This window comes from Oncorhynchus mykiss, chromosome 26 (genome assembly GCF_057628025.1).
Source record: "Oncorhynchus mykiss isolate SJ-2025 chromosome 26, ASM5762802v1, whole genome shotgun sequence".
NCBI classification, from domain to species: Eukaryota; Metazoa; Chordata; class Actinopteri; order Salmoniformes; family Salmonidae; genus Oncorhynchus; species Oncorhynchus mykiss.
Window position 1 is genome coordinate 40,450,843 of NC_143047.1, and position 15,083 is coordinate 40,465,925.

Consider the following 15,083-nt stretch of genomic DNA (forward strand, 5'->3'; position numbering starts at 1 on the left):
TTCGTGGTTGGGCTGGTAGTTTATAGTAACATGGTTGTGTTGTGTTCGTGGTTGGGCTGGTAGTTTATAGTAACGTGTTTATGTTGTGTGGTTATAAACATGGTTGTGTTGTGTTCGTGGTTGGGCTGGTAGTTTATAGTAACATGTTTATGTTGTGTGGTTATAAACATGGTTGTGTTCGTGGTTGGGCTGGTGGTTTATAGTAACATGGTTTTGTTGTGTTCGTGGTGGGGCTGGTAGTTTATAGTAACGTGTTTATGTTGTGTGGTTATAAACATGGTTGTGTTGTGTTCGTGGTTGGGCTGGTAGTTTATAGTAACATGGTTGTGTTGTGTTCGTGGTGGGGCTGGTAGTTTATAGTAACGTGTTTATGTTGTGTGGTTATAAACATGGTTGTGTTGTGTTCGTGGTTGGGCTGGTAGTTTATAGTAACATGTTTATGTTGTGTGGTTATAAACATGGTTGTGTTCGTGGTTGGGCTGGTAGTTTATAGTAACATGGTTGTGTTGTGTTCGTGGTTGGGCTGGTAGTTTATAGTAACGTGTTTATGTTGTGTGGTTATAAACATGGTTGTGTTCGTGGTTGGGCTGGTAGTTTATAGTAACGTGTTTATGTTGTGTGGTTATAAACATGGTTGTGTTGTGTTTGTGGTTGGGCTGGTAGTTTATAGTAACGTGTTTATGTTGTGTGGTTATAAACATGGTTGTGTTGTGTTCGTGGTTGGGCTGGTAGTTTATAGTAACATGGTTGTGTTGTGTTCGTGGTTGGGCTGGTAGTTTATAGTAACGTGTTTATGTTGTGTGGTTATAAACATGGTTTTGTTGTGTTCGTGGTTGGGCTGGTGGTTTATAGTAACATGGTTGTGTTGTGTTCGTGGTTGGGCTGGTAGTTTATAGTAACGTGTTTATGTTGTGTGGTTATAAACATGGTTTTGTTGTGTTCGTGGTTGGGCTGGTGGTTTATAGTAACATGGTTTTGTTGTGTTCGTGGTGGGGCTGGTAGTTTATAGTAACGTGTTTATGTTGTGTGGTTATAAACATGTTTATGTTGTGTTCGTGGTTGGGCTGGTAGCCTGTTGTACTGAAAGACTATGTCTGAATTGGAAAGAAATGTGGAGGGTCACTTCCTATTGTTTGGAAGTCGATATCGTAACCATAGAAACAGATACAAAGTGCTTTGTTTTATAATGATATTTAAATTGCGCTTCACACAGTTGCTGTAATCCATATCACTTTCATTTACACCGTGGTAATTCATTAACGCTTAGTCTTCAGTGGCCTAACTTTATTTTCACAGAAGATATATAAATCATTTGGCTTAGTAATTGTCTGTAATTAAAATGTGTTGTTGTCTAAATCATTGTATTTGACATTTACAGTCTAATCATTATATTTCAGTTGTAGGCTGTGTCATATTCTTTAATTCATGTTTTTCACATTTCCATTTTGTGGTTCGTGATAGGATGTTATGTCATTTGGGTGGGAGTCTGTCTAGTATAAATCATGGTAACAGTCACTTCCTCTGTCTAGTATAAAGCATGGTAACATCTATATCCTCTGTCTAGTATAAAGCATGGTAACATCTATATCCTCTGTCTAGTATAAAGCATGGTAACATCTATATCCTCTGTCTAGTATAAAGCATGGTAACATCTATATCCTCTGTCTAGTATAAAGCATGGTAACAGTCATATCCTCTGTCTAGGATAAAGCATGGTAACAGCTATATCCTCTGTCTAGTATAAATCATGGTAACAGTCACTTCCTCTGTCTAGTATAAATCATGGTAACAGTCACTTCCTCTTTCTAGTATAAAGCATGGTAACAGTCACTTCCTCTGTCTAGTATAAATCATGGTAACAGCCACTTCCTCTGTCTAGTATAAATCATGGTAACAGTCACTTCCTCTGTCTAGTATAAATCATGGTAACAGTCACTTCCTCTGTCTAGTATAAAGCATGGTAACAGCCACTTCCTCTGTCTAGTATAAATCATGGTAACAGTCACTTCCTCTGTCTAGTATAAATCATGGTAAAAGTCACTTCCTCTGTCTAGGATAAAGCATGGTAACAGCTATATCCTCTGTCTAGTATAAATCATGGTAACAGTCACTTCCTCTGTCTAGTATAAAGCATGGTAACAGTCACTTCCTCTGTCTAGTATAAATCATGGTAACAGCCACTTCCTCTGTCTAGTATAAATCATGGTAACAGTCACTTCCTCTGTCTAGTATAAATCATGGCAACAGTCACTTCCTCTGTCTAGTATAAAGCATGGTAACAGCCACTTCCTCTGTCTAGTATAAATCATGGTAACAGTCACTTCCTCTGTCTAGTATAAATCATGGTAACAGTCACTTCCTCTGTCTAGTATAAAGCATGGTAACAGCCACTTCCTCTGTCTAGTATAAAGCATGGTAACAGTCACTTCCTCTGTCTAGTATAAATCATGGTAACAGTCATTTCCTCTGTCTAGTATAAATCATGATAACAGTCACTTCCTCTGTCTAGTATAAATCATGGTAACAGTAATTTCCTCTGTCTAGTATAAATCATGGTAACAGTCATTTCCTCTGTCTAGTATAAATCATGGTAACAGTCATTTCCTCTGTCTAGTATAAATCATGGTAACAGCCATTTCCTCTGTCTAGTATAAATCATGGTAACAGTCACTTCCTCTGTCTAGTATAAATCATGGTAACAGTCACTTCCTCTGTCTAGTATAAATAATGGTAACAGTCATTTCCTCTGTCTAGTATAAATCATGGTAACAGCCATTTCCTCTGTCTAGTATAAATCATGGTAACAGTCACTTCCTCTGTCTAGTATAAATAATGGTAACAGTCACTTCCTCTGTCTAGTATAAATAATGGTAACAGTCATTTCCTCTGTCTAGTATAAATCATGGTAACAGCCATTTCCTCTGTCTAGTATAAATCATGGTAACAGTCACTTCCTCTGTCTAGTATAAATCATGGTAACAGTCACTTCCTCTGTCTAGTATAAATAATGGTAACAGTCATTTCCTCTGTCTAGTATAAATCATGGTAACAGCCATTTCCTCTGTCTAGTATAAATCATGGTAACAGTCACTTCCTCTGTCTAGTATCTAGCTGGCTTGACATGGTAACATGTATTGATCTGGACCTACATAGTGGTTGTAGTATAGTGGGAGGATATATATTAATCAGGACCTACATAGTGGTTGTAGTATAGTGGGAGGATATATATTAATCAGGACCTACATAGTGGTTGTAGTATAGTGGGAGGATATATATTGATCAGGACCTACATAGTGGTTGTAGTATAGTGGGAGGATATATATTGATCAGGACCTACATAGTGGTTGTAGTATAGTGGGAGGATATATATTGATCAGGACCTACATAGTGGTTGTAGTATAGTGGGAGGATATATATTGATCAGGACCTACATAGTGGTTGTAGTATAGTGGGAGGATATATATTGATCAGTATATATATTGATCAGGACCTACATAGTGGTTGTAGTATAGTGGGAGGATATATATTGATCTGGACCTACATAGTGGTTGTAGTATAGTGGGAGGATATATATTGATCAGGACCTACATAGTGGTTGTAGTATAGTGGGAGGATATATATTGATCAGGACCTACATAGTGGTTGTAGTATAGTGGGAGGATATATATTGATCAGGACCTACATAGTGGTTGTAGTATAGTGGGAGGATATATATTGATCAGGACCTACATAGTGGTTAATAGAATCCTACTAGAAGTAGAACAATGAGTTCTATCAACTGACCGTAATTGAACTTGTACTGTGAAGTCACATTTGGTCCCCGAGATGTCCCTGAAAAACACAGATGGACATTAAAGGGTTAGTAGGGTACATGGTAGGGTAGAGGGTAGGTAGGGTACGTTGGTAAGGTAGAGGGTAGGTAGGGTACGTTGGTAAGGTAGAGGGTAGGTAGGGTACATGGTAGGGTAGAGGGTTGGTAGGGTACATGGTGGGGTAGAGGGTTGGTAGTGTAGAGGGTTGGTAGGGTACATGGTGGGGTAGAGGGTTGGTAGGGTACATTGGTAATATAAAGTATGTTGGTAGGGTAGAGGGTTGGTAGGGTACATGGTAGGGTAGAGGGTTGGTAGGGTACATGGTGGGGTAGAGGGTTGGTAGGGTACATTGGTAGGGTAGAGGGTTGGTAGGGTACATGGTAGTATAGGGTACATGGTAGTAAAGTGTATATGGTAGGGTAGAGGGTAGATAGGGTACGTTGGTAGTATAGGGTACATGGTAGGGTAGAGGGTAGGTAGGGTACGTTGGTAGGGTACATGGTAGGATAGAGGGTGGGTAAGGTACGTTGGTAGGGTATATGGTAAAGTGTATATGGTTGGGTAGAGGGTAGGTAGGGTATGTTGGTAGGGTCCGTGGTAGTATAGGTACATGGTAGGATAGAGGGTAGGTAGGGTCCGTTGGTAGGGTAGAGGGTAGGTAGGGTACGTTGGTAGGGTAGAGGATAGGTCGTGTAGGGGATAGGGTACATGGTAGTATAGGGCACATGGTAGGGTAGAGGGTAGGTAGGGTACATGGTAGGGTAGAGGGTAGGTAGGGTACATGGTAGTATAGAGTACATGGTAGGGTAGAAGGTAGGTAGGGTAGAGGGTAGGTGATAGGGTACATGGTAGTATAGGGTCCATGGTAGGGTAGGTAGGGTACGTTGGTAAGGTAGAGGGTAGGTATGGTAGGTAGGGTACGTTGGTAGGGTAGAGGGTAGGTAGGGTACGTTGGTAGTATAGGGTACATGGTAGGGTAGACGGTAGGTAGGCTACGTTGGTAGGATAGAGGATAGGTAGGGTACGTTGGTAGGGTAGAGGGTAGGCAGGGTACATTGGTAGGGTACATGGTAGGGTAGAGGGTAGGCAGGGTACATTGGTAGGATGCATGGTAGTATAGGGTACATTGTAGGGTAGAGGGTAGGTAGGGTACCTTGATAGGGTACATGGTAGTATAGGGTACATGGCAGGGTAGAGGGTAGGCAGGGTACATGGTAGTATAGGGTACACGGTAGGGTAGAGGGTAGGTAGGGTCCGTTGGTAGGGTACATGGTAGTATAGGATACATGGCAGGGTAGAGTGTAGGCAGGGTACATGGTAGTATAGGGTACACGGTAGGGTAGAGGGTAGGTAGGGTCCGTTGGTAGGGTACATGGTAGTATAGGATACATGGCAGGGTAGAGGGTAGGCAGGGTATGTTGGTAGGGTACATGGTAGAGCAGAGGGTTTGAGTGTCTCTTACATCGAGCTGCTAATCTGTTGGACTTGCTGCGGCGTTAGTGCGAACGCAAAACACGTTTCCTGAAACCGCTGGCTGTTGTCCGATGCTGCAGAAAGAGAGAGAGACAGAGAGAAACACAGAGGGAGAGAGAGAGAGACAGAGAGAAACACAGAGACAGAGAGAGAGAGAGAGACAGAGAGAAACACAGAGGGAGAGAGAGAGTGAGAGACAGAGAGAAACACAGAGGGAGAGAGTGAGAGAACGAGAGAGAGAAACACAGAGGGAGAGAGAGAGAGAACGAGAGAGAGCGAGAGAACGAGAGAGAGAGACAGAGAGAAACACAGAGGGAGAGAGAGAGAGAACGAGAGAGAGCGAGAGAGAGAGCGAGCGAGTGAGAGAGAGAGTGAGAGAGAGAGTGAGACGGAGACAGAGAGCGAGAGAGGAGGTACTGGTTAGTGATAAGTGAGGGGAACTGTAGAGGACAGTGAACAATCAGAAGAACAATCTGGCCTTTATGGCCATGTACTCTTATAACCTCCACCCGGCACAGCCAGAAGAGGACTGGCCACCCCTCAGAGCCTGGTTCTTCTCTAGGTTTCTTCCTAGATTCCTGTCTTTCTAGGGAGTTTTTCCTAGCCACCGTGCTTCTACATCTGCGTGGCTTGCTGCTTGAGGTTTTAGCCTGGGTTTCTGTACAAGCACCTTGTGACATCAGCAGACGTAAAAGGGCTTTTTAAATACATTTGATTGATTGATTGAACAGAGGCTTAGTCCCTTTTCAGTGAGAGGTCTGTTCACTCAACCGATCAGACCATACAGGGTCCTCTACCCACAACAGGGATGGTTGTTCTTCACACCAGTTATCCTCCAGACAGACTTCTCAAAACAAAACTGGCTACCAGGAACGCTCTGAGAAAAGGACGGGTGTGCTATCTTGTCATCGATGCCAGTAGAAATGGGGGCTTCAGCAATACGGAACGTGTAATATAGTCAATTGGTAGGGTGACAGTGCAGTTTGAACCTCGCACGGGCAGAGATCCTAAGAAAAACACAGATCAAAAGACCGTTTTGTCTCGTCGTCATTCACCTCCTCAACAAACTGGGTCCTTGTACAGCCTTGGGCTTGGTGGAGTGGTGTAGTGCAACAGTGGGGCGCTGAAGTGCTGCCTGGGGGGGGGCTTACGGAGTGGGAGAAACAGCCCTGTATGAAGACAGACTGGGGGGGTAGTACGGTCCCAGCCTGTAGTTCAGCTGTAAACCGTCTTTGTGCTGACAGAGTTGTGAGACCGATGATGTCACTGTAGATGACCGCACAAAGGACTTGTCATGTGTGTGTGTCTGGTGTCTGGTGTTTGTGTGTGAGACTGGTGAGTGTGTGTGTGGGTCTCTGGTGAGCGGGTGTGTGTGTGTGTCTGGTGAGCGTGTGTGTGTCTGGTGAGTGTGTGTGTGTGTCTGGTAAGCGTGTGTGTGTGTGTGTGTGTGTCTGGTGAGCGTGTGTATGTGTGTCTGGTGAGCGTGTCTGGTGAGCGTGTGTGTGTGTGTGTGTGTGTGTCTGGTGAGCGTGTGTGTGTGTGTGTTCAGCCCTTCCTAACTGATCCTTGCGGGATGGACCAACAGAACGTCTTGGCCAGAGAGCTGCTCATCTCCTCACATCACAGGAGCTGAAAGCTGCTCATCCAAATCAGAAACATGTGGTTGGTGGGAGCAGCATACACCTGACGATAAGACCTTTTATGTTGAAGGAGGTTGAAATGGATTTACTGTCAAAGGGAGGCTACCTGTCCATTAACGTCCCCTGATGATTTCCAGTGTGATAGAACATGTGTGATCACAATGTTACCCGACTGGACCGGAAGCAACCATATCAAAGACTTCACTGAGTTACACTTCATATAAAGAAATCAGTCAATTGAAATACATTAATTCAGGCTATAATCCATGGATTTGACATGACTGGCAATATCAGATATGAATCTGTTGGTCACAGATACCTTTAAAATAATAATAATAATAATAATGGAAGTAGTTGCGTGGATCAGAACCAGTCAGCATCTGGTGTGACCACCATTTGTCTCTTGCATCGTGACATCTCCTTCGCAGTTGATCAGGCTGCTGATTGTGGCCTGTGGAATGTTGTCCCACTCCTCCTCAATGGCTGTGCGAAGTAGCTGGATATTGTACACGCTGTCGTACACGTGGATACAGAGCATCCCAAAAATGCTCAATGGGTGTCACATCTGGTGAGTATGCAGGCCATGGAAGAACTGGGACATTTTCAGCTTCCAGGAATTGTGTACAGATCCTTGCGACATGGGGCCGTGCATTATCATGCTGAAACGTGAGGTGATGGAGGAGAATGAATAGTACGAAAATGGGCTTCAGGATCTCATCTCGCTATCTCTGTGCATTAAAACGGCTATTGATAAAATGCAATTGTGTTCGTTGTCCGTAGCTCATGCCTGCCCCATACCATAACCACACCATGGGGCACTATGTTCACAAGGTTGACATCAGCAAACCGCTTACCCACACGACGCCATACACGCGGTCTGCGGTTCTGACGTACTGTCAACTTCTCTTAAGAAGTTGGAGGTGGCTTATATTAGAGAAATGAACATTCAATTCTCTGGCAACAGCTCTGGTGAACATTCCTGCAGTCAGCATGCCAAATACAGGCTCCCTCAAAACATGAGACATCTGTGGCATTGTGACACTGCACATTTTAGAGTGGCCTTTTGTCCCCGGGCACAAGGTGCACCTGTGTAATGATCATGCTGTTTAATCAGCTTCTTGATAGGCCACACCTGTCAGGTGGATGGATTATCTTGAAATGCTCACTATTAAACAAATTTGTGCACAACATTAGATAGAAATAAGCTTTTTGAGCGTATGGAACATTTCTGGGATCTTTTATTTCAGCTCATGAAACGTGACCAACACGTTTATATTTTTGTTCAGTGTAGTTACCTGATTGGCTGGACAGGGTAAAGCAGATCGTTCAGGGCCAATCACACGGAAAGGCATCAGGCTGCAACTATACTGACAACAGCTTAACTGGCTTCCTTTTGATTTGACACACACACACACACACACACACACACACACACACACACACACACACACACACACACACACACACACACACACACACACACCCCCACACACACCCCCACACACACACACCCTCACACACACACACCCACCCTCACACACACACACCCCCACACACACACACCCCCACACACACACACCCCCACACACACACACCCCCACACACACACCCCCACACACACGGTAAATGATCACAGAGTAATATGAGGGAACTCGCTTGACGGTGGTAATTACTTTCCGTTTAGGATGATGGGGGCGGGGAGGGGAGAGGGACCAACCAAGAAGACCCCCCCCCCCCCCCCACGAGACGATTCCCAAGGCCCAACCACCAGGTTCCCTAACTCATCTGCATTAACTGAGAACAATCTGTTTTTCACCGCCTGTCTGTCTGTCAAAATGGGTCTGTGGTTCTCTTTCCACCACCTGGGGTGCAATTAGAGATGAGAAGGGGTGTGAGGTGGATTTACCACAGCCCCCAGTCTGCTACAATACTAGATGGTAGAAAGAATACAAACATCCATGTGATCCTAGAGTGCAGCAGTTGGTTCCTAACAATGGTCTTCTTCCTCCCGGGCGCCCAGGCTATAAATAGACTGTTATTCTCTCTTCCCGCTCGCTCTCTCTCTCTTTCCCTCACCCCCCCCGCTCAATCTTCAGCATCTGATTTGTTCCAGCCATTGGCTGCAGAGTGGAGGGATCTGTGAGGGGGGTGTTTCTACGTTACTGGTGGAAAGGCAAAGGGTTAACACACACACACACACACCTCCATCTATCAGATCTATACTGGACGGCTGCTTCTGACAGCAAAGCATGGCAAACACTGTTCCTAGATCAGCTCTTATGGTAAAAGTAGTGTGGGCTCACATCTGTACCTTTTCTTTCTGGGGTGAATGTGTTCTGGAGTCAGTACTGGCTTAGAGGAGGAGATGAGAGGGAACTGTATGCTAGGGAGAATCTGTTCTGGAGTCAGTACTGGCTTAGAGGAGGAGATGAGAGGGAACTGTATGCTAGGGAGAATCTGTTCTGGAGTCAGTGCTGGCTTAGAGGAGGAGATGAGAGGGAACTATATGCTAGGGAGAATCTGTTCTGGAGTCAGTACTGGCTAAGAGGAGGAGATGAGAGGGAACTATATGCTAGGGAGAATGAGAGCCGCTCTAGTCTTCAGTGGAGCAAAGACCAGCTGGAGTCTATTAGCTAGTCAGTGGCATCATCCCATTGTTTTATACATTACAATACACACACGCGCGCTCACACTGACACAGACACACGAGATCTGGTACTAATCACTCACAGAAAGGAGCCAAAACGGTTTAGCTCCTCTCACTGTCACCCACGGTAACAGACCGCTCCGTTCAGCTCCACCACGGTAACAGACCGCTCCGTTCAGCTCCACCACGGTAACAGACCGCTCCGTTCAGCTCCACCACGGTAACAGACCGCTCCGTTCAGCTCCACCATGGTAACAGGTAACCATGGATGCCATACCAACCCCCCACCCCCCCTTCCAGACTAATCGACTTCCCTTTCCCCAACAGCCATAATGACCCTTTATTGTCCCTATACTGAGAGACCTGTGCAGCCATCCTCTCTACTCTACACAGTAGCAATTAACACATTCCAGAGCTCTTGCTGCAGCCACACACACACACACACACACACACACACACACACACACACACACACTCACACTCCTGCTGCATGCTTCCTGGTATTAGTTCAGAGTGGTGGCTGTTCCCAGCCTGGCAGCCATCACTGCTATGTGAGGTGATGTATGGAGAACACATTGAAGAGGAGTGGGCTTGGAGGAGAGATGCTGTGTGTGTGTGAGGTGATGTATGGAGAACACATTGAAGAGGAGTGGGCTTGGAGGAGAGATGCTGTGTGTGTGTGAGGTGATGTATGGAGAACACATTGAAGAGGAGTGGGCTTGGAGGAGAGATGCTGTGTGTGTGTGTGAGGTGATGTATGGAGAACACATTGAAGAGGAGTGGGCTTGGAGGAGAGATGCTGTGTGTGTGTGAGGTGATGTATGGAGAACACTTTGAAGAGGAGTGGGCTTGGAGGAGAGACGCTGTAGTGAGGGGGGGGGGGGGGGTTCGGGTTGTGTGTAGTGAGGGGGCGGGGGGTCGGGTTGTGTGTAGTGAGGGGGGGGGGGGGTCGGGTTGTGTGTAGTGAGGTCAGGTGTTGTTTTGTCTACTGAGTGAAGAGGTGGTTTGCGTTGAGGGATTGGGTGTGTATTGACTAGTGAGAAGATTGTGATGGGTCAATTTGTTTCTGTGTGTGTGTGTGTGTGTGTGTGTGTGTGTGTGTGTGTGTGTGTGTGTGTGGTCACAGCCTTCTGGGGTCTGCATGGTGTGTCATGAAAATATCCATGTTGATGAAAACAAAACACATGAAGCTGTGTAACGCCAACATTGTGCATTCCAATAAAAATTCCTCCTTGGCCCTTAAAGAGCTGAGTTAAGGTACTTTCAGAGGCCTCTTAAACCTGTTCACACATCTGCCACCTTCTCAGGGCTCTGTTGTGGCAGATGTGGTGGGGGGCAGCCATCTTGTTTGACCAGATGTGGTGGGGGGCAGCCATCTTGTTTGACCAGATGTGGTGGGGGGCAGCCATCTTGTTTGACCAGATGCGGCGGGGGGCAGCCATCTTGTTTGACCAGATGTGGTGGGGGGCAGCCATCTTGTTTGACCAGATGTGGCGGGGGGCAGCCATCTTGTTTGACCAGATGTGGCGCGGGGCAGCCATCTTGTTTGACCAGATGTGGCACGGGGCAGCCATCTTGTTTGACCAGATGTGGCGGGGGGCAGCCATCTTATTTGACGAGATGTGGCGGGGGGCAGCCATCTTGTTTGACCAGATGTGGTGGGGGGCAGCCATCTTGTTTGACCAGAAGTGGTGGGGGGCAGCCATCTTGTTTGACCAGATGTGGCGGGGGGCAGCCATCTTGTTTGACCAGATGTGGTGGGGGGCAGCCATCTTGTTTGACCAGATGTGGTGGGGGGGCAGCCATCTTGTCTAACTCCTCTAGCTCCACAATGAAATAGGGTGCAGGCCAGGCAGCAGGCTGTTAGCCAGCCTGCCAGCATAGTGGAGTCTGCCACTAGCACAGTCAGTGTAGTCAGCTCAGCTATCACCATTGAGAACGTGTCTGTGCCTCGACCTAGGTTGGGCAAAACTAAACATGGCGGTGTTCGCCTTAGCAATCTCACTAGGATAAAGACCTCCTCCATTCCTGTCATTATTGAAAGAGATCATGATACCTCACATCTCAAAATAGGGCTACTTAATGTTAGATCCCTTACTTCAAAGGCAATTATAGTCAATGAACTAATCACTGATCATAATCTTGATGTGATTGGCCTGACTGAAACATTAAGCCTGATGAATTTACTGTGTTAAATGAGGCCTCACCTCCTGGCTACACTAGTGACCATATCCCCCGTGCATCCCGCAAAGGCGGAGGTGTTGCTAACATTTACGATAGAAAATTTAAATTTACAAAAAAAAAAAAACGTCTTTTTTTCGTCTTTTGAGCTTCTAGTCATGAAATCACTTTTTATAGCTACTGTTTACAGGCCTCCTGGGCCATATACAGCGTTCCTCACTGAGTTCCCTGAATTCCCATCGGACCTTGTAGTCATAGCAGATAATATTCTAATCTTTGGTGACTTTAATATTCACATGGAAAAGTCCACAGACCCACTCCAAAAGGCTTTCGGAGCCATCATCGACTCAGTGGGTTTTGTCCAACATGTCTCTGGACCCACTCACTGTCACAGTCATACTCTGGACCTAGTTTTGTCCCATGGAATAAATGTTGTGGATCTTAAATGTTTTTCCTCATAATCCTGGACTATCGGACCACCATTTTATTACGTTTGCAATTGCAACAAATAATCTGCTCAGACCCCAACCAAGGAACATCAAAAGTCGTGCTATAAATTCACAGACAACATAAAGATTCTTTGATGTCATTCCAGATTCCCTCTGTCTACCCAAGGACGCCAGAGGACAAAAATCAGTTAACCACCTAACTGAGGAACTCAATTTAACCTTGCGCAATACCCTAGATGCAGTTGCACCCCTAAAAACTAAAAACATTTCTCATAAGAAACTAGCTCCCTGGTACACAGAAAATACCCGAGCTCTGAAGCAAGCTTCCAGAAAATTGGAACGGAAATGGCGCCACACCAAACTGGAAGTCTTCCGACTAGCTTGGAAAGACAGTAGCGTGCAGTACCGAAGAGCCTTTACTGCTGCTCGATCGCTCGATCATCCTATTTTTCTAACTTATTTGAGGAAAATAAGAACAATCCGAAATTCCTTTTTAATACTGTCGCAAAGCTAACTAAAAAGCAGCATTCCCCAAGAGAGGATGGCTTTCACTTTAGCAGTGATAAATTCATGAACTTCTTTGAGGAAAAGATCATGATTATTAGAAAGCAAATTACGGACTCCTCTTTAAATCTGCGTATTCCTTCAAAGCTCAGTTGTCCTGAGTCTGCACAACTCTGCTAGGACCTAGGATCAATAGAGACGCTCAAGTGTTTTAGTACTATATCTCTTGACACAATGATGAAAATAATCATGGCCTCTAAACCTTCAAACTGCATACTGGACCCTATTCCAACTAAACTACTGAAAGAACTGCTTCCTGTGCTTGGCCCTCCTATGTTGAACATAATAAACGGCTCTCTATCCACCGGATGTGTACCAAACTCACTAAAAGTGGCAGTAATAAAGCCTCTCTTGAAAAAGCCAAACCTTGACCCAGAAAATATAAAAAACTATCTGCCTATATCGAATCTTCCATTCCTCTCAAAAATGTTAGAAAAGGCTGTTGCGCAGCAACTCACTGCCTTCCTGAAGACAATCAATGTATACGAAATGCTTCAGTCTGGTTTTAGACCCCATCATAGCACTGAGACTGCACTTGTGAAGGTGGTAAATTACCTTTTAATGGCATCAGACAGAGGCTCTGCATCTGTCCTGGTGCTCCTAGACCTTAGTGCTGCTTTTGATACCATCGATCACCACATTCTTTTGGAGAGATTGGAAACCCAAATTGGTCTACACGGACAAGTTCTGGCCTGGTTTAGATCTTATCTGTCCTCTGACAAATCAACTGTAAATGTCGGTGTTCCTCAAGGTTCCGTTTTAGGACCACTATTGTTTTCACTATATATTTTACCTCTTGGGGATGTCATTCGAAAACATAATGTTAACTTTCACTGCTATGCGGATGACACACAGCTGTACATTTCCAAAATTGCCCTCGCTAGAAGCATGTGTTTCAGACATAAGGAAGTGGATGGCTGCAAACTTTCTACTTTTAAACTCGGACAAAACAGAGATGCTTGTTCTAGGTCCCAAGAAACAAAGATATCTTCTGTTGAATCTGACAATTAATCTTAATGGTTGTACAGTCGTCTCAAATAAAACTGTGAAGGACCTCGGCGTTACTCTGGACCCTGATCTCTCTTTTGAAGAACATATCAAGACCATTTCAAGGACAGCTTTTTTCCATCTGCAGTGCCTTGCGAAAGTATTCGGCCCCCTTGAACTTTGTGACCTTTTGCCACATTTCAGGCTTCAAACATAAAGATATAAAACTGTATTTTTTTGTGAAGAATCAACAACAAGTGGGACACAATCATGAAGTGGAACAACATTTATTGGATATTTCAAACTTTTTTAACAAATTAAAAACTGAAAAATTGGGCGTGCAAAATTATTCAACCCCTTTACTTTCAGTGCAGCAAACTCTCTCCAGAAGTTCAGTGAGGATCTCTGAATGATCCAATGTTGACCTAAATGACTAATGATGATAAATACAATCCACCTGTGTGTAATCAAGTCTCCGTATAAATGCACCTGCACTGTGATTGTCTCAGAGGTCCGTTAAAAGCGCACAGAGCATCATGAAGAGCAAGGAACACACCAGGCAGGTCCGAGATACTGTTGTGAAGAAGTTTAAAGCCGGATTTGGATACAAAAAGATTTCCCAAGCTTTAAACATCCCAAGGAGCACTGTGCAAGCGATAATATTGAAATGGAAGGAGTATCAGACCACTGCAAATCTACCAAGACCTGGCCGTCCCTCTAAACCTTCAGCTCAAACAAGGAGAAGACTGATCAGAGATGCAGCCAAGAGGCCCATGATCACTCTGGATGAACTGCAGAGATCTACAGCTGAGGTGGGAGACTCTGTCCATATGACAACAATCAGTCGTATATTGCACAAATCTGGCCTTTATGGAAGAGTGGCAAGAAGAAAGCCATTTCTTAAAGATATCCATAAAAAGTGTTGTTTAAAGTTTGCCACAAGCCACCTGGGAGACACACCAAACATGTGGAAGAAGATGCTCTGGTCAGATGAAACCAAAATTGAACTTTTTGGCAACAATGCAAAATGTTATGTTTGGCGTAAAAGCAACACAGCTGAACACACCATCCCCACTGTCAAACATGGTGGTGGCAGCATCATGGTTTGGGCCTGCTTTTCTTCAGCAGGGACAGGGAAGATGGTTAAAATTGATGGGAAGATGGATGGAGCCAAATACAGGACCATTCTGGAAGAAAACCTGATGGAGTCTGCAAAAGACCTGAGACTGGGACGGAGATTTGTCTTCCAACAAGACAATGATCCAAAACATAAAGCAAAATCTACAATGGAATGGTTCAAAAATAAACATATCCAGGTGTTAGAATGGCC

At 44.9% G+C, this 15,083-nt stretch overlaps 1 protein-coding gene across 2 annotated transcripts in view; it reads right to left on the reverse strand.

The window, feature by feature from the left end:
* The window catches only part of LOC110527003 (E3 SUMO-protein ligase PIAS1), an 88,453-nt gene that overhangs the window by 14,615 nt on the left and 58,755 nt on the right, over positions 1-15,083 (reverse strand). For both annotated transcript variants that reach the window (XM_090223073.1, XM_090223072.1), the window contains exons 3-4: positions 5,275-5,359; positions 3,784-3,831 (exon numbers count right to left, since the gene is read on the reverse strand). In XM_090223073.1, coding sequence (XP_090079199.1) covers positions 3,784-3,831; positions 5,275-5,359 — 133 coding nt within the window. The remainder of the gene's footprint in view (positions 1-3,783; positions 3,832-5,274; positions 5,360-15,083) is intronic.